Source organism: Xenopus laevis, chromosome 9_10S (assembly GCF_017654675.1).
Source record: "Xenopus laevis strain J_2021 chromosome 9_10S, Xenopus_laevis_v10.1, whole genome shotgun sequence".
Lineage (NCBI taxonomy): Eukaryota > Metazoa > Chordata > Amphibia > Anura > Pipidae > Xenopus > Xenopus laevis.
The window spans coordinates 64,575,199-64,602,204 of NC_054388.1; the positions used below are offsets into that span (position 1 = coordinate 64,575,199).

Here is a 27,006-nt window from a genome sequence, read left to right on the forward strand (position 1 = left end):
TTTTTTTTTACATTTAAGCCTGGAGAGAAAACATGGAGCAGCAATAGATAATATGGCATGATTACTATTTTCATTTCAAAACAATTTAATTTATAAAACACATTTTAGGAATATCCTCTTACATGAGTATATTAATACTAGGGAATACCCATTTTAAATGTCCATGTCCATTGCTATGGACACATATATGGGAGTGCTTTGCTTGGTTTCTGCTATGGTATGCCACTTTTAGATGGAATTGTCCCATATCTCGTCACCAAGCCAGCTAAACCTCTCCCCGCTAGAACAATATGTTATAATATTATAAATATATTATTTTTTCAAGCAGGATAAATACAATTTCGAAAAAAGCCAGGAGTGCCCACCAATGAAACAACTTGTTTAAAACTATGCAGCATGTACTCTATCATTTTGATTCTGGTTATGAAATGATGAGTGATACCATAGGACAATTCAGTCTAACTTTTTATAAATAAATCGGTGGTGCCATTGGGCAGGCTAAGTGCCGAACAAATTACTTTGAGGTCTGTGAGGCTATGGTTGGAGAGATGTGTCCTAGGGAGCTGCTCACATGATCCATCTGCCATCAGCGAATTGATTTCTGCTGTATGTAGCTTGCTCCTTAATGAAACTAACATCTGGACAGGACTTGCAGCATGGATACAGTATCTATTGGCATTCAATATAATAAACACAAAGGCTTATATTGAAGCCACACATGATTATCACTTTATCCCTAGACTAATCAGATACTAACTGTATTAAATTATGCTCACCAGTTGATAAAGATTTTCCCAGAAATCCTGAGTCATTAGCCGAAACAGTGATAAAAAAGCCCAGCCAAATGAGTCAAAACTTGTGTAACCATAGTTAGGGTTCCTTCCAGTCTTCATACATTCATATCCTTTTGGACACTGCCTGCGTAAAAACAGAAAGAAATGTTTATAGAATATAAATATATATGAAATATGCAGCAATTACCAAACAACCCTACAACATTACAGAAAAGACTATAACATTGTATTTCAGTTAAAGTTAGCAACCTGCTTGAGTTTCAGTTCTGTATAGAAACAAACTAATTCATATTTTTAATATCCACAATAGAGATGGACAAGCAAAGAGCTTCTCAAGACCCAGCTATGCTGCAAATTTATTATCTTGTGTTTAAGCTTCAATAACTAAAAAATGTGTTCTGCTGGTAAGTATGGAGAGTAGGGAAAAGCAACATTTGGGCCTCCCATGCACTTAAAAGGAAAATGTCTGTGGAAATACTGATACTATTTATGTACTGGAGATGTCAGAAGGTTAAGAATCTTCTTCACCAACTGAAATACAGCAGCATAGAAAATACCCCAAATGCCATTAGGCAAGTCAAGCTGGTCTTCCTACTTTGGTGATATGTTAATGGGACAGTTTCCAACTTTCCAATCACTGGTAGATTTGGAAGAATGGTACAATTATTTTTGCTCTTCTATACTGCATTAAAAAATGTCTAGATATCTAGAAAGGTCAGTGGCATAGGATAGCACTAAGTCACCCAAGAGACAAATTATATGATGGCTGCAGTTTACATGTCCATTTTACTACTAAGTTTTTTCTTTGGCATTCTTCCATTGCCCTGATTCGTCCTCTTTTGTTTTTCTACTCATCTCTTTCTAGTCACCTACTTCTCATGCCAAAAATAAATGTGCTATACTATGTTCTTAGAGCTTTTTTCCAGTTCAGGTAAAAGTGGGTTTTATACTGCAGTTGAGAAATGAATGCTGATATTCATGTGGATCTTTATCCTCACTAAGGATCTGGGACAAGAAGCCATAGAGATTGGGAATAATTTAATCCTTAAATAAGTCAAGGTATGTTTTATTTTCTGGTGTTCAGTAAGTTAGGTGAGATGTAAAAATATTCCCAAAGTGTGTTGTCCTTACCCTGCATCTGAGCTGTTGCCACACAAAAGAGCATCTCTCATTCCAGGCAAAAAATAAAAATTTCCTATTAAGATAATCAGGGGAAAAAAAGATTCTGTTAAATATACAGCATTTTCCATCTTTGAAAACACATGGATTTAATTAATATGATTATTTTTTTATCCTCATTTTACTGTCCATTCATGAAATTAAAAGTAAGACTATTGTGCTGATTCTTACATTTTAAAAGAGGTAGGAATTATCACACTAGAAAGCAGCAAGCAATCAAATAAGAGCAACATTCTCAGCCATAACTCTATATAGAGTAATGTAAACCTTTCTCCTACTGCACTTACAGTTCTCTAAAGTAGTCACATCAAGCTTGAAAAGAAAATATAAATTGATTCTCTAGTGGGAAGCCTGCCTACCAGGGACCATACCTCTGCAAACAGCAGCATAACCAGGAAGTGAGATAAAGTTAAAAAATGCAAATAATTTCAATTTCATGTAAAGAGCAATAAATGACAAAAACAACATATATTTCTGTTAAAAGAATAGGTAAAACCTATGTTCATCAACATATTCATTTAGTTACACAGGTACAAATTTAATTTGGGTTGAGAAAAGACAGCAGTATCAAGTTCAATGAGTCCAAATGATATATACACACACATTTATATATATTTTTTGGCGCCATTTTGTATTGTGATCACTATATAAAGTTTTATTGCACATTGTATACTATCCTTAAGAAAGGTCCCAAGAGGGACCGAAACGTTGGAGCACTGTGATGTGTGTAAAATAAAAAGACACTTGTTTCACTACGGGAAGTGCTGGCTCAGGAATGCTTTATTCCAAACTTTGATTATATGATTGAAAATTGGCCATGCACCCCTGAGATTGCTTGATTGGAGTGCGGATACTGAAGATATATATATCAAAAGCCATGAATATCTTGTAAATTACATCCTTATAAACGGTGAGTTCTGATGTCATTTCTGTCTTATAATAAATAATAAAGTACCCCCAGTTGCAAAATATGAGGATATTAGAAGTTACCTCGGAGTTCCATGACCTGTATAAAATCATGGTCATGAAACTCCTTGGTAACTTATAATATCCTTATAATTTACAAGAGGGGGTACTTTATTCACTATATATATACATATATATATATATATATATATATATATATATATATATATATATATATATATATATAGTGAATAAAGAACACCCTCTTGTAAATTATCCTGAGGACGGCTAGAGTTTGATAGCCGAAACGTTGAGGAATAAAATCACAGCCCTTGTGGCTTTTTTTTCATACAAAGTCCTGTGAGTGCGGTCTTTTTTCACTGAATATATGTAAATTTTTACCAGCACCAAGGCATTTAACCACTTTATTGTGGAGTGCACCAGGTCGGATTCTTTATATATATATATATATATATATATATACACATCGGCACTCACCAATCATGTAGCAATTTGCCGGATGCTGACCAAAATATTATTATAACAGTCCATGAAAGCACTCACAGCAGCCGCCATAAAGCGTATATCAGCAAGTCTTTATTTGTGTATTTTGTATGTATATATATATATATAGTGGATAATGTACCCCCTACTGTAGTTTATAAAGATATTATAAGTCACCGAGGAGTTATGTGACCATATAAAAGCACGAGGCCGCAGGCCGAGTGCTTTTATACAGGTCACATAACTCCGAGGTGACTTCTGATACCTTTATAAATTTAAGTAGGGGGTACATTATGCATTATAATCTACAGTTTTTGCATGTCTTACATCCTGGCTTTCATGTATGGTCTAAATGCTACACTATGTTTTGTGTCTATTAACCCTGTTTGTTTCCCCTGTGTGTGTTCACCTTATTTAATGTTGTTTTTTTGTGTTTGCCTTTACTCCCTTGTTCGTTCCTTTTATTTGTATTGCATTTGATTTTGTTTAGCTTTTTTTAGTTTTACCTGCCATGGGTGAGATCATCAGCTCTGCCTTTAATGGAGCATGAGGAAAAGCAACAGGAGTGAGACTGTGGACACGGAGGATGGGAGGGGCAGCTGAACATGAGAGGGAGAGAGAGATTTTGCCATGGTGGGAGGGGGAGCGAGAGACTGTGAGGAGGAGAATGAGTTATAGAGAAGGCATAGGACAACGCATGCAGCAAAGGTATTTGTGCGCAGCATGTCCTAAAATGCGTTCCGTAAGAGAGGCATTATGAGTGGGCGGAGCGAAACAGGAAACCGGAGACGGAGGGGCTAGGAGAGAGAGACCTGACAGTAAGAGCGACGATAGTTTAGAGGGACAGAAGCAGCGCGCCTGTAAAGTAAGAGAGCTATATGTGGAAGACAGGTGGGAGGGGGTTACGAGTGGAGAGAACGCTGCAGGGAGAGAGCAGCAGCTGCAAGTGCTGTCACTTTAAGCTTATAAACGGCGCGTTCTGACGCCAGAACGCGCCGTTTATAGGGATATAATTTACAGTCTGGTCCCATAGGGAAATGACCAGACTGTAGATTATATATATATAAAAACATAGTATTGTGATTCTAAATGTATTCCAGTATCTTATATTTATTACCCAAAGATGTCAAACTGTCCAATAGGTTTCAGGCTAAGAACAGGTTATCTTTTTTGCCAATATTTCTGTACCATACCAGACATAAAGAATCCTGAATACTCTGAATTCTATCAGGTCCTGGTCCTTATTTACTTTTCCTGTCCTAGCCTCTTCTGAACTTGCTCCACAGTCAGCCAGCAATCGATAGTTAAATTAATAGAATTGGGACTATCAAAAAGGAAGCTTTTACAGTATGTATCAGTTTCTGATGTGTAAACAGAAGGAAAATAAGAATTTAAAATCTCTACTTTTGTCCTGTGCTCATCAACCAATTTACCTTCCTCTGATATCAATGGTACAACCCCCTCCTAAAAGTTTCAGCTGACCCAGCTAACATGAATTCAATAAGCAAGAAGAGGGTAGGATTAATGGGGTGTTGCAAAGACAATGATTGTTGTAGCTTACTCATTGTGTTCCTTGGTCCCAGATATCCCCTGCATCTATTGAATACACATGCACAATACAGATATCAGTGAAGAAGTTGTATACATGTGCTGGCAAGGGTGGCACAGGGGATGCTTTGGATACTGAAATAATATAGCAGCATAGTGCTCAAATGAAAAGAACCCAAGCTGGTGAATTTTTTGGGGTAGAAAGTAGTGGCTAGGATCACTGGCAGACAATTCTACCTTTTCTTCTTCTGAACATTTTTGTCTTGCCAACCTCAATGCTAACCTTTCTTTCATACCATAATAATTTTGAATAGCTAAATATTTCCATGCTTAAATGTATTTTTATTAAATAGCATTTTAAAGACATTCCATTTGCCAGCTGTGTTTAACCATGTGAAAAGTCTTTCATGCTTTAAAGATTGCAGAGAAGCCCTTATATTTATTGAGATATGCTGCCTCTTTCAGCATGATAATTCATTCTTATCTAATTCACTAATCACTGCTTTTAAATTATCCAGTCTTCATATAAACTAAAAGTAACCTATATTTAAAAAGTTCAGGAATTTTTTTAAGGTTTTATTTATTTCCTTATTTCCTCCATTTTCTTAAGCAGACAAATCATCAGGTTACGCGGACTGTAAGCATTATTGAGCAAGCAACACTGAGCATCCCCTGTGGGGATAAAAAACGTACCATATGTCATTGCCCTTATTGTAGATGGGTTGCTGTACACTACTGACTGTGTGCTAAAAGGTTTCAATTAGTCATGATAAAGTTCATACTGTATGCTATTTTTGAATGATAAAATGTTACTAGGATTTTATTCTGGTTTACATGTTACTAATTTATGTTATTAGGCATGTGTGAGCTGATATTTTTAGAGGATCTATATTATTCTAAAGGGAAATAAAGATAATACCACAAGCACTAAGATACCAAACGGAGGAAGCCAGTAGGAATATTACAACATGAATTTTAAAAATAGAAACCAAATACAAACCTTGCATGTGTATAACTAATTCATGGAGAGTGAAAATGGGATTAAAGCTATAAAGCTATCCATCCAGCAGCTGTCATGGCAAGTAATGAAACACTTAAAGTGTTATATATAGCAAAAATTGAAAGGGGTGGGAGAAAAATCTATATGGGTAACCTTTCCTTTGTCCTGAGTATAAATGGGACGGTTCCTTGTCACAACCCAGATAATAAGTGATTTGGGGTGGAAGACACAGTGACACAAGCTAACCCATTGTATCCACCCACAGAATACAGCAATAACAAAATAAAGCTTGTTTTAAAGGGTTTGGAAATGGTTAATTAAAGGAACAGTTAAATAGATAGGCTTTGCAAAATAAAAAATGGTTCTAATATATTTAGTTAACCAGAAATGTAATCTATATGAGGGGCGAATTTCCCACGAAACGGCAAAAAATTTGTGAAATGCCGCCAGCACCTCGTTTTTGGCGCCGGCATCCGTTTTTGACGCCGGCGTCCAAAAAAATGGACTCCAGCGAATTTTCGCTGCGGTTTCACGAATAAATTCACCCATCACTATCTATAAAGATACAGAACAAAACACTTCCTGCTTTTCTCAGAGTTAGTCAGTGACTTGAAGGGGGGGGGGGCAACTGTTCAGTGAGTTTGCAATTGATCCTTAGCATGCAGCTCAGATTCAAAACAGTCATGATCCATGTGCCCCCTTCAGGTCTCTGATTGGTTACTGCCTAGTAACAAATCGGTGGAAACCAAGAGAGCTGAAAAGCAGGAAGTAGTGCTCTGGCTATTATGTTAGACATCCAGTCACTCCAGCCTTTATACATTACGGGGAAGATTTATCAAGGGTCGAATTTCGAATAAAAATAGACCAAAAAAATTTATTAAAAAAATCTAAGGGTTTTTTTTCGGGCGAAAAGGCAGTTTTCGAATTCGAATCATATGAATCGAAGTAACATAGTATTCGATCAAATTTTATTCAAAAAAAAAAAAACCTTGGATTTTTGGTTGGATTTTTCAAAGTCCACCAATTGACTCAAATTGATTCTAAAACAGCAATTCGGCAGGTTTTAAATGGCGAATGGTCGAAGTTGAATTTAGAGACAGTACATGATACATTTCGAATTTTCTAATTTTTTTCAAATTCGAATCAAATTTGGACTATTCCCTAGTCGAAGGACACAAAAAATAGCCTGAAATTCATTTTTTTATTCAAATTTCCACTTCGACCCTTGATAAATCTGCCTCTATATTTTTGCCAAACTAAAACTAAAAATATTTTTCACAGCCTATCTATTTTTTTTTATCTATTAATTTTTATTTTTACACTGAACAATTCCTTTAAGGAGAACTAAAGAAGTAGGCTAGAAATGTTGTAAATTATGTTGTTGGCTTCTGTAATAGCCCAAGGCAACCACAGCCCTTTAGCAGTAAAGATCTGTGTCTCAAATATGCCCCTATAGCTCTTTTCTGCTGATTCACTGCACATGCTCTGTGCTGCTGTCAGTTACTGAGCTTAGGGACCAACTCAAAATGTAAAGAACATAAAAGGGGTTATTTAGTAAAGTCCAAATTTTTCTGGTCAGAGTTTTAAAGGGTAAAAAAAACACAATTCTTTCATAGGAAAAAAACTAGTTTTTGTGATTTATTAAACCCTGTTGCTGTAAAAAGTCTGAATAAAAAAGTACTCCATTTCATGTAGAAGTCAATGACAGATGTCCTTTTTGCAATTGGAAGATATCATGATCTGTGCTGGGTTTTGTACAATAATCTGAATAATTTGTGATTTTCGAAAAAACTGAGTTTTCGGGGGTGGAATCCTAAAAAATCACACAATTCAATTTTTTTCACAATTTTATCAATTAAAAATTTCCCACACCAGATTTTTTAGACTAAATGTATTAATAGATCCAGTAAAAAAAAGTGCACTGGAGTTTGGTTGAAGTGGTTTTTAGAAAATAGTGAGAAATTTCAGATTTTAGTAAATAACCCCTTAGAATATATTTGTGACAATATAAGGCTCATTGGTACTTAATGCAGATAATTACTACATGGCAGCTCAGAAACCAGTGCAGTTAGCATCAGAATTACATAATCAGCTTATATTACAGACAACCTTAATAATTTGTGAGAACCCTTCAGCTTAGCTTCTCATCAGCTGCTCAGAGCCCAATGAGCATATGAGTGTCGCAGGCACTTTCCAAGATGGTGACCCCTTGTGACAAGTTTGAAGTCATGGATCTTTACTGCTATTGAGAAGCTGAAACTTTAGTCTGGTGCAATAAATGCAATATATAAAATATGTAATTCTGGTATTCATTTTTAGGGTTAAGCTCTCGTTTAATGAGGGAGTGCCAATTTGTTAGGCACCACCCACTGATTATTGTCAATAAAATCCCAGGCTGGCCCTTCCCTTTGCTAAAAAATACACTGGCCTTATGTACTATTCTACTGAGTGCCTCGCCTGTCCAGGGACAACATGCTGCTACTCAGGTGGTACATAGGGACAGGATAGTAACATTTTATGTGTAATCTGCCATTTTGTCCCAGATTTTGCCTGGATAAGAGACAAAATGGTGGAGCAGTGTACAATGGAATAGTACCCCAGGCCACATCTGATGTTTACAGTTATAATCATTGGGAGGTGGCTAACAAATTATCACCCCCCAGTGATTAACTCTTTCCTTGTCTTTTAAAGGGATCCTGTCATCGGAACACATGTTTTTTTCAAAATGCATCAGTTAATAGTGCTACTCCAGCAGAATTCTGCACTGAATCCATTTCTCAAAAGAGCAAACAGATTTTTTTATATTCAATTTTGAAATCTGACAAGGGGCTAGACATTTTGTCAATTTCCCAGCTGCCCCTGGTCATGTGACTTGTGCCTGCACTTTAGGAGAGAAATACTTTCTGGCAGGCTGCTGTTTTTCCTTCTCAATGTAACTGAATGTGTCTCAGTAAGAAATGGGTTTTTACTATTGAGTGTTGTTCTTAGATCTACCAGGCAGCTGTTATCTTGTGTTAGGGAGCTGTTATCTGGTTACCTTCCCATTGTTCTTTTGTTTGGCTGCTGGGGGGGAAGGGAGGGGGGTGATATCACTCCAACTTGCAGTACAGCAGTAAAGAGTGAATGAAGTTTATTAGAGCACAAGTCACATGACATGGCAGCTGGGAAATTGACAATATGTCTAGCCCCATGTCAGATTTCAAAATTGAATATAAAAAAATCTGTTTGCTCTTTTGAGAAATGGATTTCAGTGCGAAATTCTGCTGGAGCAGCACTATTAACTGATTCATTTTGAAAAAAAAATTTTTCCCATGACAGTATCCCTTTAAGCCAATTATAGAACAATTTGATAAATTCATTGCTGATAAAGCATGAGAGAAGCAAATTAAATATTCATTTTTAAAGCTTACATTTTATAAACAAAATTATATTATAAATAAAAAAAAATTGTATAAAATTATATACAAAAAGTGAATTTGTTTTAAAGCTTTTTGAAAACAATACGTTTTGTGAAGCTGAACTACCCCTTTAACAACACTACAAGAACTGTTTAATAAACTTCGCTTTTTTCTGGTCGAGTTTTAAAAGGGGAAATTTATAGAGGAAAAAACTCCTTAGGTTTTCGAGATTTATCTGAAGCTACTTAAAATCTGAATCCAAAAAAATACTACCACTAAAACCTTTCGATATCATATAGATATGTTTAGTAGCTGTAACATGTTTTTTAATAAAGATTCTCTATAATTTCGGGCTGTTTCCTCTGGTGTTTGTTCGATAATCCAATAAATTCGAGTTATTGAGGCAACAATTCAAAAAGTTGCACAATTTGCACTATTTTGTTGCAACTTTTTCTCGCACAGATTTTTTTGAGAAGTTTTATTGGTAAATTAAGGGTATTTGGGATCGGGAATTTGGTCAAATTTTTTTATTATAGTGAGAAAAAGTTGAGTTTTAGTAAATAACTCATATTGTCATTGTAGAAATGACAAAACTGTATTTATATTAGGTCCTCTTTCAAGTCAAGAAAAGATACATTATAGGAAATAGGAAATAAAGAAGTCTTGGTATGAACTGATGCATAAGCGTATGCTACTGAAAAAATACAGTATATGCCAATATGTATGATATACATATTAACACATATTAAACCATACACAGTTAGATTTAAACAATACTTATTAGGACCCTCTATTCTTCTTCAATGCATCTGTTTTTGAGCATAAAGCAGAGATATTTCTCTGCATAATAACTAGCTCATACATGCTTTACACCGGTACCTACAATACCATCCAGCAGTATATAAGGCGTCCAAAGACAAAAATGTATATACAGCTACTAATATACCACTAATCAATACTATTCCATCTATTCCACACAGGAACATTTAGCAAGGAAAGGCTTTCCTTGAGAAACTGATTTTAACTAATTTTAATAAACAAGCAAAAGAAATTCCAACATTTTGATCATATTATAGTTATCTTCTACAGGGAAAGTTCATTTTTTTCCCTGAGGAAGATCACTGTGATTTGATCGAAAAGTTGGAATTTATTTTGCTTGTCTATTAAAATCAGATACTCTAACTCTGTTGAGTATGTGTTATTATATATATATATATATATATATATATATATATATATATATATATATATATATATATATATATATATATTTTATGTATCAGTAAATATTGCCCTTATACATATTCTACCTTGAGCCCCCATTTTGTCATGGTCTGTGTGCTCCCTCAAAGATCACCGAACTAGACATAATGTAACAGGAAGATGTGTGATAATGAAAGACAGAACCTTGTCTATTAATTAATCACGTGACCTAACATGTGTGCCCTTGGTTTGTTTGTGTTTCTGGTTATGTGATATATAAAAAAGGAGGGCTAGGCTATTTTTTGTATTCTCTCATTTAAGAGATACCTTTTAATTAATTGTACACCAGATCACTGATTAGCAATAAATATTAGAATAATTTCTGTTATTAGTATGCAAGGTATTGTCACTTGATTTGACTTAGCTTTCATAACTTAATTATAGGAAAATTAGCATCATCAAACATCCTGCCTGAAACCTTGAAAACAATATGGGGCAAATTTACTAAAGGGCGAAGTGACTAACGCTGGCGAAAATTCGCCAGCGTGACATAATTTCGGTATTTCTGCGATTTAATAACGGACGCCAGCGTAACTTCGTTAACAAAGGAGATAGACTCTAGCAGTACTTCGCTCCCTTACGCCTGGCGAATTTGCTCTCTGGCGAATGCACATAACTATGAAAATTCACTAAGATGCGGATTTAACTGAATGTTACCTCTTGCGCCAGACTTGCCTTCGCCACCTCGGACCAGGCGAAGTGCCAGTCCCAAAAAACGCTGGCGACTTTTCATTTTTCAGGGTATCAGGGTGATAGGCTGCAAAAGATCGTAATTTTTTCTGGATACCCGGCTTCCCCCCTACATTTCCTAATATGTGGCACATACTATACACTGGTACATGTGTAGGGCAATATAACAAATCTATTTTATTAAGGTTCCCTGGGCTTGTGTAGTGTAATGTATTTGCTGCAACATATACGTCCATTCAACTTTAACTTTCCGCCATATGCAAATGAGGCAACGCTAGCGCTTTGATTGCCACAGTAACGCTAGCGCTACTTCGCCGGCGTTCGGCGCCCCGGACGCAACTTCGGATTTTAGTGAATTAGCGTTGTCCTGGTGAATCTACGCCTGACGAAGTGTTGCGATGTGAGTGAAGTCGTTGCGAGGTTAGTAAATTTGCCCCTATGTGTTTAGAAATGTGCAGGAAGCTCTCATTATAAGCATTTCACTGCCTCCCATTCAATGAGCAGAATAACTTACTGTACTATACATTGGTTCCTTCTTAAAAGGTAATGGACCTTAATGTGACAAAAACAACATGGAATCTCAAAGGCTGCAAGTGCCATGGAAAGGTAACATAAACACTGTGTTATTCAATCCCACAAATAAATATTCACTTAGAAATACCCCTTCTAGTGCATTTACACGGTGGCATATTCCTCTTGCAGATCTATGCAGTACTTCAGAATTAAAAATGCCATCTTCAAATATATGTATATTTTGTCACCTGTATTAAAAGCTTATTCAAATGGACTGGTGCTAATTCACTGTGTTTGTTAGTTACATAGTTTAATCAGGTCGATAAAAGGCCAAAGTCCATCAAGTTCAACCCCTCCAAATGAAACCCAGCATCCATACATACACACTGACCCCTTCTATACACTCACATAAACTAAATACTACCCATATCTACACTAACTATAGATTTTAGTTGCACCGAATCCAGAATTTGGTTCGGGATTCGGCCTTTTTCAGCAGGATTCGGATTCAGCCAAATCCTTCTGCCCAGCCAAACCGAATCCAAATCCTAATTTGCACATGCAAATTAGGGTCGGGGAGGGAAATTGCTTGACTTTTTGTAACAAAACCAGGAAGTAAAAAAAAAATTCCCCTTCCCACCCCTAATTTGCATATGCTAATTCGGATCCGGTATTTGGCCGAATCGAAGGATTCGGGGTTCGGCTGAATCCAAAATAGTGGATTTGGTGTATCCCTAATTTTAGTACCACAATAGCCTTGGATATTATGTCTGTCCAAGAAATCATCCAAGCCCCCCTTAAGCACTCTGATTGGCTATCCAGAACACTTTTCTGATTGGTGCTTTTTGATTTAAATATCACTGGTTGTACAGAATATCCCTAGCCTATGATTAAGTGCCCATAAGGCACGAAATGCATAAGGCCACCCTCTGAGATGTTTTGCGTAATAAAAACTTTTTTTTTTAATCTATTTTGGAGTAAAGTCCAATTTCTGTGCCAGCCTACCATTGAATTCTACCTGTCTGATATTACCTCCCCAAGCTGAAGGTCTGTGGCTTGAGCACCTGGACCCCCTGTTAGCATTGGTAAGTGTACCTTACTACTGACTAATTTTGCAATACTGGATATATTCTTTCCTTATTCTCCATCCCATCCCCCTGCATAATTTACCCTATTAAAAGCATTAACACAATCAACAATTACAACAACATCCTGCAGCACATTCCACAACCTCACTGCCCTCACTGTGAAGAGCCACCTATGCTGCTTCAAATTAAAGCTCTTTTCCTCTTGTCTGAAGAGGTGGCCTCTGGTGTGGTAATCCTATTTATGGGTAAAAAGGTCCCCTGCTATTCATCTATAACAGGGGTGTCCAAAAGGTAGATCGGTATCTAACCATAGACCTTTAGCTAGCGATCAGTAGATCCCAAAACTCTGTCAACAAACAGCTTGTCTAAATCTTCTTTTATTTTTTTCATTCAGATATTTATCATAATAGCATAATAATTAAATAATTTAATAATAATACATTATTAATTATTACATTCTTAAATATAGCAATATAACTTTTCCCATAAATCAATATAATTTAAGTAATACAAAATGCTAACAATGCTATTATGGATGTAGATCATAATGGCACAACATCACTAAAAGTAGACCCCACATTAGTAAAGTATGGGCACTCCTGGTCTATAATGTCCTCTACTTTACTTGTAAAGTGTAATCATGTCCTCTCACAAGCGTGTTTTTTCCAGAGAAAACAACCCCAACCATGACAGTCTACCCTCATAATTCAAGTCTTCCATCCTTCTAACCATTTTAGTTGCATGTCTGCATTCTCTATTCAGCTCATTTATATCCCTCTTAAGGACTGGGACATAAAAGTGCACTGCATACTCCAGGCAAGGCCTTACCAGGCACCTATAAAGAGGCAAAATTATGTTTTCATCCCTTTAGTTTATGCTCTTTTTTTGCATGACAATTTATTTGCTTACTGCCATTTAGTGTATAACTTGCATTTATATTATTTTTGCCAAAGTGCATAAACTTGCATTTATCATCATTGAAACTCATTTTCCAGTTTGCTGCCCAGTTTTCCAAATTAGTCAAATCACTCTGCAAAGTGGCAGCATCCTGCATGGAACTTATAGTTCTGCACAATTTTGTATCATCTGCAAAAATAGAAATAGTGCTCAGTGCCCACCTCCAGGTCATTAATAAACAAGTTGAAAAGAAACGGACCAAGTACAGAGCCCTGTAGTACTCCACTAACAACACTGGTCCAATTAGAAAATTTTCCATTTACCGCCACTATTCAGGTACAAATACTATGTTCCAGGCCAACATTTCTTAATTTAACCAGTAACCTCCTGTGTAGCACTGTATCAAATGCTTTAGCAAAGTCTAAGTAGACCACATCCACTGCCATCCCAGAATCAAGGTCCCGGCTCACCTTCTCATAAAAAGAAATGAAATTAGTTTGGCAAGATCTACTACGCATAAAGCCAAGCTGGCACAAACTCACTAACACAAAATAGTATTATGATTTGCAATGAAGTCAAGTATCTTATCCCTTAATACCCTTTTGAAAAGCTTTCCTACCACTAATGTCAGACTAACCAGCCTATAGTTTTGAGTTTGAGAACGGGCAGCTTATTCTACACACTTTCCAACTAATTGGATCCCTTACAACCACAATCTGTTTAGGCCTGGTTCTGCTCTCTTCCCCACCACTACTAGAGAAACAGGTCTCCCTGCTATTAGAGCGATCAGCCCCATCTAGAAATGCCAATCCAGAGTTCACACGTACATCTTCACACAATCTGGCGAATCTGTTAGGATGTATAAACCCTGGAGCATGCTCCCATTTCCTTTTTGTCCTGCTCAGTGAGCAAGAGACTCCTTTCAAGATTGTCAGTCGACCGCAGTGTTGCAATTTGTTGCTCTAGTGTTCTAACACAATCCTCTAAAGTGGCAATTTTCTCACAACTGTCACAGGTAGGTAGGTAGTTTGGAACTCATGTTCCAAATCTGCATACATAGTGTATGGCAGACTGTGCACTGGGTCAGACCTTAAATCTTGCTAGCGCTCATTATCCCAGTTATATATAGATCAACAAACAGAAACCAAAAATAAAAAATTTGAGCTGAGAACAAACTTTTGACGTAGTTTGAACCTCCTTTAGTTTGAAAATCCCGTGTTTGTAACTACACTTACAGAGCAAACACTTACAGAGCTGACACTTAAAGAGCAGCTAACCACTAGCGCAAGCTCCACTGGAGTCCCAAGGGTTCTATTTATACTGTCTATTCAGGTGCAACTAATCAAACCCCACCCACCTCAAACTGAGGGAAAACGAACTGCAAACTAAAGCAGTTTGTGGCAAACTTGCTGTAAGCACAATAGCACACCAAACTTTGCTATTTAGCTATTTAGCACTCAAGACAGAAAAAAAACTATAAAAAAATAAACCACAGTACTTATATATACAAACCATACTTTAAAATAACAGTTAATAACAACAACACATACTCATCATTGTGTGTTGATTTGTTTGCTTTAGTTGCTTTTACCAGTCAGCAGCCTGTTAGTAAGCAGATACAGGCCCAGATTCAATTCAGTGAGAAAAGTTTATCCCATGAAAACTCATGGACGAGATTCAATTAAAGGAGGAAAAAATGTTTCTTCTTATTCAGTTCCCATTTTTTCCTTACAGACTTTGCACGTTATAAACTGTAAGATAAACAGTTTGCACATGATAAACTGTGAGATTAATTTTACTGAATTAAAATCTCAAATTGAATCTCGTCCATGAATTTTCACATGATAATTTTTTTCCCATTGAATTTAATCTGGCGCACTGTATGATATCTTCATATTTCAAATGCAAAAGAAGAGGGACTTCCAGCCTGTCCCTCTAAGGGGTGACACAGTAGTAGCACCTGTAGATATGGAGAGTTTTTGGGGCAACAAAGATGGAGAAGATAATTTGCCAAACTAATTAATGGTAAGACTTTTTTAACTATCTAAGAAACTTGGTCTAATGGACAACAGACAAGGATTGCTTCTGAGGTTATCAGGGAGAAATGAGCAGCATGTCATATCATTGGGTCAGAACCCAACTTAGAGAGCCAGTAGTAGTTATTCACCTCTGCAAACAGCAACAACACCCTGTAAGCACTGGTCTTCGTGGGGCCTCAGAACTTTGCTTTGGAAATGATAGACAAGACAAGTAATGTAGTCAGGGGCAGATGCAGTGTGAAAAGTGCCATTTGGAAGTAATTCACCATGTATTTTGCCCCCACAAAGTAGTGTTTCCCTACAGGTAGTGGAGAATATAAAGGCTGGAATGCAGAAATTAAGGAAGGTAGAAGAGGCACTAGCATCAAAAAACAACACAGGGTAAAAAAAAGTTACACATCACACTTCCCACAATGAGGAGAGCTGGCAAGAAGTGAGGACATTAGTACACCTGGGGGGATTTGCACATCCACACTGGAGTGAAGGAGATTGCATCTAGGGAACACAGCAGTGAGAGGTAACACCCACCAGTCTCCTGTTGCTCCTCACACAGCATCAGGCCATGTACATGCATGCACAGTACAAAGAAAATTGGACTTTTTAGACAGCTACTGTTATTTCATGGAACTGCAACAACAAGCAAAACTAAACATTTTGGTGTCAAATGTTAACATAGTGAACACTTACTTTCATCATGCATGTACTCTTCATGATTATATGGGTTCATAGTTATATTTATATAGATGCCAGCAGTTTCATTAAAGTAGGAAGTAATATTTGGTTCATAATCAGGCGGCCACCTTACACACTTGTTCCTCAGGTGCCCCATGAAAAGCTGTAACCCTATGAGTGCAAACACACTGAGGCAAAAGACTGTGAGAATCATGACATCCGAAAGCTTCTTAACTGATTGAATCAGTGCGCCCACAATAGTCTTCAGGCCTAAAAATGACAGAGTAGTGGTTATTCCATATTACTGTAACACATCATAAGATGCATTGTATAAGTATAAAGAGTTTCCATGCAAATTTCAAAATTGATTTTTATGTAGCAGTTTAGTTTGATTATATGAAAGGTTAGCAGGTGATGAAAATGAAAGAATAACTAATGGTTATTCAAGTAAATTGTATGAAAAATGCAAAAAGAATGCTTGTTTTATTCCAAAACAAGTTATTACTGCTCTTCATGCCAAAAGTGAAGTTCATCATACACAAACATATGATAATAATAATAATTAACCATATTATTTGTTGCAGCCTGCCAAATGTGCTGGTAATTTTATAACATACAGTTTTACCAAATAAGACATTTTTAAAAAAATATTTATGGCCACTAAGCAATGGCTAATAGGTATATTATAAAATACAGCTTGTTTATAAACCCCAAATAATTAAAGAACCCCTTAAAGGGATACTGCCATTAATAAAAAAGTGCTACAACATAAGTGCAATATTCTATAAAAGTTCTTACAAAAAGATGAATTTCTAAAAATATTAGGGTAACTTTTGCTTGCATAGCAAAGTGTGGTTCCTGGAACTTATGTTACTGTATTTTTTCCTTATTGACCAAATTTAAAATAAAATCCCGGTTTCTACCTACATCTATCGACCTCCTCTGTAGAGCTTCTAAAAATATAATGGAATTATAATAAATGGGTTATGTGATGACAGTATCTCTTTAATGCCCCATGCAATACCCATGCTGTAATGTTTTATTATTTTAAACAAGAACATCTTTGTACAATCTATTTTTCTGATTCAATTTTGGATGTGAAACAGAAAAAAAGTAAAACTAAATAAACATCTTGCAGGCTGGAGATATATAGTGATGTCCCATGCACGATTTGTTAAACTCAAAGGCTGATTACAAAAACCAAAAATGAGAAGCTTCAAAATGTAAAAAAGCACAGCATTGTGTGGAAATCAGGTCTCTCCCTATCTATGTGTGCTTTTTACAGTTTGCATTGCAATGGTAAGCAACAAGGCTTTATGCTCAAAATGGAACAAAAATGCTGGATGGAGCTAACATCAGCCTGCGTGTTTAACCTGGCTCTCACCTGGAATGACTGATATTGTTTTCAATGCTCGGAGAACTCTGAATGTTCTCAATGCTGAGACATTGCCCAGGTCCACAAACTCTGTCACATATCTGCAATAGGGGAGTTTACACACAAACACAATGACAGACAACAAAGAAACAGTTGGATGTACAAGGGGCCTAACACCTCACACCAATCACTTCTTACCTGGAATTACAGAAATAGTTTTCAAAGCTCTCAATACTCTGAAAGTTCGAAGAGCTGAAACATTGCCTAGGTTTACAAATTCTGTTACATACCTGTAGAATTAAATCAGAGTTATTGAGAATAATTGTTCAGGTCTTATAAAAAGACCTTTGTTTTAGATTTAACCTGAATTAGTGAAGGATAGAGTATTTTTTTCATCCCATGAGTTTCTGTTATTGAAAAAGGAAAGAGTTGATGTGGGGTTTCAAAATTAAGGTAGCCCACAGCAGAGGGTCTTCATGAGTCAATAGGAAGATCCCAGGAAAAAAGTTAATGTGGCAAATATATGTTGGAAGGATTATCCTTAATATTATTCAGTGCAACTCAATTCAATCAAGAATAAATTTGATTTCATTTAATTTTTCTCTGTAAACCCATGGCAATATTAATTGCTTAAAATATTGTTTTATGTATTTGTTATCTAATCAGACCTTAATGGTTTACAATTTGTATCCTTTAATAAAAGAAATTATGCAAATATGATTAGTTAGCTTTTCTCTTCTCTATTCAATATATATATTCTGTATATACATTATTAATAATTGCCTAACTAGAATATTTGGTATATATATACAAATAAATATTTTCATCAATACACACATGTTTATCAGCTATTCGCTAATAGAATATGTATGTCACACATTCTAAGGGGCCAGTTTATTAATGTTCATATTTTCCCATTTAAAAAAAATAGTCAACAAGGATTTCAAGATTTTCATATTCTAAGCATTTGTGCTTTTTATATTCGGTTCTTTTAATAAGTAAGTAGACATTTGTGCTTTTTTAACATGTGAGTTTAGTAGTGGTTGAATAAACCTCTAAAACTAAACAATTTCAAACAAATCTTGATAAATAGGCCCCCTAAGAGGTTTTTTTGTTAAAAAGATTAGATTTTAGTGGTTTTACAGGTTTTTGTACCCATGACTAAACTCACAAACTCTTAAATTGTAAATGTCATGAGATTTATTAAAAAATCTGAATGAAAAAAGTACAAACAAAAAAAAGCACTGAACGATGCCTTAAAGAATAGGAATACCTTCAAAATCTCGCATTAGAGATTTTCATGGTATTTTCATTTCGCAAATATCACATTTTTGTGTTTTTCAGAAATATAGAAAAAAACTCACATTTTTATAGATTCGTAGAAAAAAACTTAATTTGGCACCCTGAGTGTGTAACTCAGTGCTTGAAACAGTAAACTTTAAATCTAGAATTTTTTGTTCTAATATGGTGACAATTATTGGACTTGCCTTATCAACACGATATAGGATATCTGCACAAAAAGTTGAAGAGGCATTAAAATAAAATATTGACAAAATTTTGATTGATTAGGTTTATGCACCTAAATAAACTTTATTTTAAAGGGGCACTATAACATTTGACTTCACAGATTACATAAATAAGTCAGAATTAACTTTCATTGAAATAATCTTCATTTTTGTGAAATTAATTCACATTTTTTAAAATAAAGAATAAAGCTTATATCACCTAAAATGGAACTAAAGTGAAAATAAAAGGGTAATATAAATCTCATTAAAATTTCACTTTCTATATGTAATCATTTAAAAATTCCATAATCAAGTTACTTCTCATTATTCATCTTCCATCGATTTTTATTAAGTGCACACTTTTTGTCAGAATTGCTTTTATTGATAGACAGTTAGCTTTTATACATCATTGGATTGTGCTGCCTTTGCTTAGATCAAATGTCAAGAGTTGGGGAGCAACGCAAGCATGAAAAATGTTCCTGGGTGGTACAAAATAAGGGCTATGATTGGTCATTTGGACTGGACTGGCAGTCTATAGGAGGCTCTGTTAGGGAGTACAACTGGTTTTATGCAACCAAAAATTGCCTCTAAACCAGGGATTCAAAAATAATAACCTGCTTTTAAACCAATGGGAATAACATCCAATGCTACTGGTTGTGGATTACTGGTTTAGATAATGTATTAGAGCTAACTGAGAAAAACCCTGACACAAAGCCTGCATGTAGAGATATAAATACCAAGAGGGGAATAATAACAAAGGCTATTGTGATACTAAACTCTATAGTTAGTATAGATATGGGTATATATAATTTATGTAAAAGTATGGAAGGGTGTGTGTATGAATGCTGGGTTTTCATTTGGAGGGGTTGAACTTCATGGACTTTGTCTTTTTTCAACCTGATTTAACTATGTAACTATGTACTATCAAATATTAATTGATATGTTTATTTCCATGAGATTAAGTTTATATTACATTTTTATTTTACAATGGTTCCCCTTTCAATAAATGTGATAGTGCCCCTTTAAGACATGGTCACTTCATCATTCACAGCATTCAAAGCCATTTATATTGCTTTCATTGTTAAAAAGAGAGATCATCTTGTAAACATTACTGGTAAAACAACATAAGAATTGTCTTTAGAAAAAATTGCAAATAGGGTATAAGGGAGCCAGTAGGCTACGACATAAATCTCCTGTAAACTATTTTGTAAGCTATTCACTAAAATATAGGTTGATACATATGCAGGCAATGGGGGAACCTACTTTGATGTCATGACAGTAGTTTTTAAGAAAACAAATTAGAATACTTACGCCATGGATATGACGCTGAAATCAAGCCAATTCCATGGATCCCGTAGAAAAGTAAAGCCTTCTAAACAAAAACCTCTTGCAAGTATTTTAACAAGCGATTCAAATGTATAAATTCCAGTGAAGGTATATCTGTAACAAGGCATTGCATTAGTTTAGTTTGACTTATTATAATGGAGGTGCAAACAAAATACAGCAATCATGTTTATGTTTCACTTACTCAACATTCTTGGTCCATTCTGGTGGGTTACTCATGGTCATGAAGAAGCAATTGGTCAAAATAGTGCACATAATGAGCATGCTGAATAAAGTAAGTCAGAGTTAAGGAAAAAAGCATGTTTCATAAAAATGCAGAAAATGTAATTTAAAAAACATACAGTAATATTATGTCTATTTATATTTTCTATTATTCCTATTTTGGAGCTATACAGGTTGTAATAGCCAGTTTTAACTTAGTGAAGCTTGCCTTTGGTAGAACAACTGATATACCCATGTAAGTGCTAGACGTAGTGCCAGGTTATCCCTGGCACTGAGCAATTGAAGGAGTTTCAGAAGGCATGAAGAAGGAAATAATCTAACAGTGGGAGCTGATTTATACATATAGGATGCCTGGTGTTAAAACTGTTTGGGTACCTCTAGGTCTTATTGAGGCACCCACAAAAAAAAAAATATATATATTTGTATTAAGATTCCTTTAAGCAGATACTGTATATACATTGTGGTAAAGATTTTTAAATACAATCCTCCCAACATTTAAAAATTAAAAATCAATATGTGGCCAGTTAAATATGCATTTTTCCAGACTCTTCAACTAGTGGCATGCGATCATGATATGATACATGCCCTTTAAAGGGACTTCTACTATCTTCAAAGCTTTAATGATCACTATTAGTGATGATGATGAAATCTTTCACCAAGTTTCGCTGCTGAAATGAGGCCCATAGGCACAAATGGGTGAAAAAAAATGTACTGTACTGTACTTTTGTACTGTATTGAATAAGATTAAACAAGGGGATCATAATATGATTTGCCTCCAAAAACTCTGGGCCAGCTTGGAATAATCCAATTGCCCGACTCCTGGGCCAACAATTGAATTATAATGGGTGCCTAAAGTGACCAGTTGGAAGAGAACAGCATGAATGCACCAGTGCAATCCTCAGTTGGTTTACAAACCTGTCCGATTTGGCAGTAAGATGAACATTTGTTTTGGATGGAACCATGTAAGGTCACCTTAATTCTCTAGTTTATTGGAAATACAGGCTTCTTCTCTTTGATTGTATAATTAGTCAGCCATTACAAAGGATATGAATGTACCAAAATCTTTATAGATATTCTTCTAATAGGATTGAAAGGAGTTAAAATGTACAAGGCAGATGTGGCACTGAAGCGGAAGATTGCCTTCCCTCTATTCAATACTATAAAAGTCTGGAAGAAAGAAGAAAAATATAGTTATTATCACAGTACAGCTTTAATAGGTTAATGGTTAATAATGCAGGTATGGGACCCGTTATCCTGAAAAAACATTATACAGAAAGTTCAGAATTACCAACTCTGTTATAATCAAATAATCAACCTCTTTAAAAATGATTTCCTCTGTAATAATAAAACAGCACCTTGTACTTGATCCAAACTAAGATATAATTAATCCTTATTGGAAGCAAAACCAGGCTATTGGGTTTATGTAATGTTTATGTGATTTTGTAGTATACTTACTTGTAGTATACTTGAGGTACGAAGATACAAATTACAGAAAGATCCATTATCCAAAAAAACCCAAGTCCCAAGCATACCTGTACAAACAAGGATGACTACATGCATGTATAATGTTAAAATTGTATAGTGTAACACTTGGGTGTTGCCTCGCTTTTTAGAATTTTTCACGGATTATGATTATTTTTATTATTATTAAGATGTTTATATATAGCAGCCACATATTCCGCAGCGCTGTACAATAGAGCATACAATGTATATAGAGAATAATGTACCCCTGTAGTAAAATATAAGTATAGTATAAGTCAGAGTTTCATGACAAGAGACACTTAGTTATAGCCTATGACTAAGTGTCGTAGACACGAAAAGCGTCAGGCATGAGTTGTTTATACAAATAAAATTTCCATTTGTACTTAACATTAGTCTGATCCATGCTTAACCTATTCGATTGCCTTGCTCCAACATTTTGCTTCCCTACATACAGTTTGCCCCTTGAGCTGAGGACCTGGGGCAGGAGCACCTGGGCCACCTATTCAATTTGGTGAGTTCGTCTACTTGTGACGTTTGATTCGTATACATTCATGTTTGTAATACATGGGTCCCCAACCTTTTTACTGTACCCATAAGCAACATTCAGACGTAAAAGAGTTTGGGAACAACACAAGCATTAACAATGTTCCTGGGTGGTGCAAAATAAGGACTGTGATTTGCCATTTGGTAGCCCCTATGTGAACTGTCAGCCAACAGGAGGCTCTGTTTGGCAGTACACCTGGGGGCAGATTTATCAAGGGTCGAATTTCGAAGTGTAAAAAACTTCGAAATTTTATAGAATTTGGCCATATTCGGTCGAAGTAAAATCGTTCGATCATACGATGAAATCCTTCAAATCGAACATTTCAAACGATTTCATCAATCGATCGAACGATTTTACTTTGACTTCTAAAAAACTTAGCCAAATGTTGGCTATAGGTTCTAGGAGGTCCCCATAGGCTAACATAGCAATTCAGCAGGTTTAAGGTGGCGAAGTGTCCAAGTCAAACTTTTTTAAAGAGACAGTACTTCGATTTTCGAAGTTAAACTTTTTTACTTTGAATCAAAGTCGAATTTAGGCCTATTCGATGGTCGAAGTACCCAAAAATTAGTTCAAAATTCAAAGTTTTTAAATTCGAAAATTCACTTCGACCCATAGTAAATGTGCCCCCTGGTTTTTATGAAGCCACAACTTGTCTACAAACCAAGTATTCAAAAATAAGCACCTGATTTGAGGTCACTAAGATCAACATCCAAGCGGTTGGTGCGTAACATGTTGCTCACGAGCCACAGGTTGGCAATCACTGCTCTAGTGTATTACATACAAATACTGACCAATACAAAAAGTAAACGAGAAATTGCTTATTGTACTTATGCCAAAAAAAGTCCTAATATGTAGTTTACATAAAGGGCTAGGTATAAGAGCAGGATCGAATTTAAAGCTTCAAACTTCCAGTTGCAGGAATCAAGTACAGGAAGCCAGATTTTACACAGATCAGCTGGGACTTTTGTCTTCAGAATCTCAAATAGACAGTGTTTATTAGAGATAAGTCGCCACAAAAACTCGGCAAGTAAAAGCTGTTGAGGTTCAAGAGAAGTCAATAGAAATAGTCTTTAACAGCTTTATTTATTTTCCCGGTTCATTAAAACATTCAAGTTTTAAAATAAATGTAAAAAAATTAATGTTTCAATGTATATTCCACCAATATGAATTTATGCAGCCTAGTTACCCTTAAGTACAAGTTACCAATTTATTATTACAGTCATTGTAATCCTAATGGTAAACTTAATCCTTATTATTTTCATTAGATGAACAGTTGTTGATAATATAGTCAAATCAAATTGCTTAAAGGACCAGTAACATAAAATTTTTTTTTTAAAAAATAGGTTTCTACTTAACAAAAAAAACCCACCAAGACACTTTTAATTTTAAATTTGCAAAGTCTTTATTAAGAAATAATTTACCGATTATCCGCTTGCGCTCAGAAACGGCGCCCGGTTTTTCCTCCCTGGCTATCTCCTATAGAAGGCAGGGAGGAGAAATCGAGCTCCACACAATGGATCATCGCCCTGTCGCTGTTTCTAAAGAAGAGCGCAAGAGGAGAATTGGAAAGTTATTTCTTAATAAAGAAAGAAATGCAAATTTAAAGTTAAAAGTATCTGGGTGTTTTTTTCGTTAAGTAGAAAAAAAAATTTTAAGCCACATAGTTGCCTGTGTAAGATTTAATCAAATTTACCTTTTGGTTGCTGTAATATGGGTCCAGGTCTTCCATTGGTACTGCCACCAATCCTGATGGAATGTCTCCATATATAAATGGTAAGTTTTTGCCAGCTTCCAAGTCCGAATTTGGCTTGGGTCCATTTTCATCATCGTCGTCTCTGCGATCCTTGGGTGGCTTTGTGGCTTTTTCTTCTGCAATGCGCTTTTCAAGAGCAGCAAGAGATTCTCTGGTGAAGAGTCGAAGGCTGTCAGGTCCTGGTGGGGGTAGCAGTGGTTGCTCCATCTTCTCATCCTGCACTAATTACCAATCAGCCTCTTATACATGAAGGTGCTGGAAGAAGCAAACACAAAAATATATTTAATGACAATGTAAGTTTTTTCTTTCAACACCACAAGAAATGTGAGCACCACATTTATTTCATTTGCAATGACATTTTGTGTTAAAGCGGATGTGATCACTGTTGCTCAACTGCATATTATGCAAATTTTGCTAGACTGTACAGTATATTCTAGCTAGCATATAAAGGGCATGATAAAGGGCTAAACCATGCTATGAGCTGTATTCTTTGACAGGGATTAGTTAGGGAAGCCTAACTATTGTCAACTAATATTTATTTTCAATAAAATAGAAATATATGTAACTGCACCTTCCTTTCCATAACATTCCCTCTGCTCTGAAATCTGACATAATAGCGTGTAACTGCAACTGTCTTTCATCCTATGGCCACTCTCCCTTTGCGCAGCTTTGATAACTCGACCCATTTGTAAATATCTTTTTATGCGGTCAGACCTTATATGCAGTAAGACCTTCTTTTGTCAGTAATTACAGTATCTAATCACATGGACTATTCTTGGGGTTGTGTAAGTTCCCTCTAAAAAAAAACTGAGAACTTATTTTGCTAAACCATGATCTCTAACTGAAGGCCAAAAGCCATCTCTGCTTGTGCCAGCATTTTTTGTTGAGACTAGCAGCTTGTCAAATAGTTCTTTATAGAGGCAAATTAGGGCACCATTGGGAGGTGACATAGAGAGGTGTAAAGGCAAATTGCCTATATGTAATAAGAGGCCAAACACACTGCATGTTGGGGTGGAGCCCTCCCTTAGGTATGAATGTCACACCTTTGAAAGGGTTTCCCTGAAACATTTCTATATGTGCATGCATGAATAACAACTCCAATTATGTCCAGATAGGATTTGGATTGTGTTGCTTTCTGTTTTTTCTTGCTACAACCTCAAATATTAAGTTATGCTCTCCCTAAACCATATCTCCCACCATCAACTTATCATTACATCAGATTGCTATGGATAAGAACATGCTTGACAGTGACAGGTTGCATAGAATGATAAAAAAAACAAACAATCTTTTTTGCAAACAAATGCTATAATTTCTACATGAGGGCTGGTGTGCCAGGGGAAAAATGAAAAGAGGGGTTTTGGTCAAGCTGATATGGACCCCTTGGATGCTGCTACAAGTGGTCTCAAAGCAGGTGCTTATTTTTTAAATTTCTGGCTTGGAGGTAAGTTTTCATTGCATAAAATCCAGGTGTACTTCCAAACAGAGCATCAATGTAGGTTGACAATCTACAAGGGGTTACCAAATGGCCAATCACAGCACTTATTTGACACCCCAAGAACATTTTTCATGTTAGTGTTGCTCCCGAACTCTTTTTACTTCTGAATGTTGCTCATGGGTTCAAAAGGTTGGGGATCCTGAACGAGAAGGACATCTGGATGTTAAAATATTATGGAAAATGTGGTAACAGGTTTGGAAGAAATTGGCAACATGGGAACCATTTATTTCTATGAGAACTATAAAGAACAGTTATAACATATTCAGTCTGTTATAGACAAGGATTTTTTAATTAAGAACAAGGTGTTCTTCAAAGATAGCTATAAATGTTCAGTGCATTCCCTTCTACTCTGCACACCTGAGGGCAAGCTACCAAACAATAAATACTGTACACCTTTCCAATCTGTTTCAGTTCAATTGTATCTGACAAAGGAACCAGAGTATATACCTGTACTTGCTGATCTCTCTGATTAAAATACAGCATCAGGTTCATCATTCCTGCTCATTTAGAGAACCAGAGATTCAGTGTTTTACATAGAAATAATGGCCTTTAAAGATGACTCCTCTAAAGCAGCAATTTTTGTCAATGAAAAAAGTGAATTATAATAACTTTGCTCATATCAAGGTTGGGGTTGTTCCCATAAAATGGATCATCACACCCACCCCTTTAGACTAGTGGAAAAGAAATTTCATTTGAAACAACATAGGTGGTTTATTTAATATAAGTAATTCAAAAAAATACACCTGAAACGTTGTGACGCAATAAACGGACAAGGGGCTTGTCCCCTGTTTGAAT

General features: G+C 35.8%; 1 protein-coding gene across 4 annotated transcripts in view; it reads right to left on the reverse strand.

Annotated features, from left to right (window-relative positions):
• The window catches only part of LOC108702974 (sodium channel protein type 2 subunit alpha), a 98,516-nt gene that overhangs the window by 59,126 nt on the left and 12,384 nt on the right, over nt 1-27,006 (reverse strand). For 2 of the 4 annotated variants that reach the window (XM_018238837.2, XM_018238835.2), the window contains exons 2-9: nt 24,657-24,971; nt 21,986-22,104; nt 20,900-20,989; nt 20,683-20,811; nt 17,876-17,967; nt 16,507-16,761; nt 1,926-1,989; nt 777-918 (exon numbers count right to left, since the gene is read on the reverse strand). In XM_018238837.2, the coding sequence (XP_018094326.1) occupies nt 777-918; nt 1,926-1,989; nt 16,507-16,761; nt 17,876-17,967; nt 20,683-20,811; nt 20,900-20,989; nt 21,986-22,104; nt 24,657-24,923 (1,158 nt within the window). In that variant the 5' untranslated portion in view covers nt 24,924-24,971. Of the gene's footprint in view, nt 1-776; nt 919-1,925; nt 1,990-16,506; nt 16,762-17,875; nt 17,968-18,064; nt 18,157-20,682; nt 20,812-20,899; nt 20,990-21,985; nt 22,105-24,656; nt 24,972-27,006 lie in introns of all 4 variants that reach the window. The other 2 variants (XM_018238836.2, XM_018238834.2) reach the window with 1 other exon arrangement.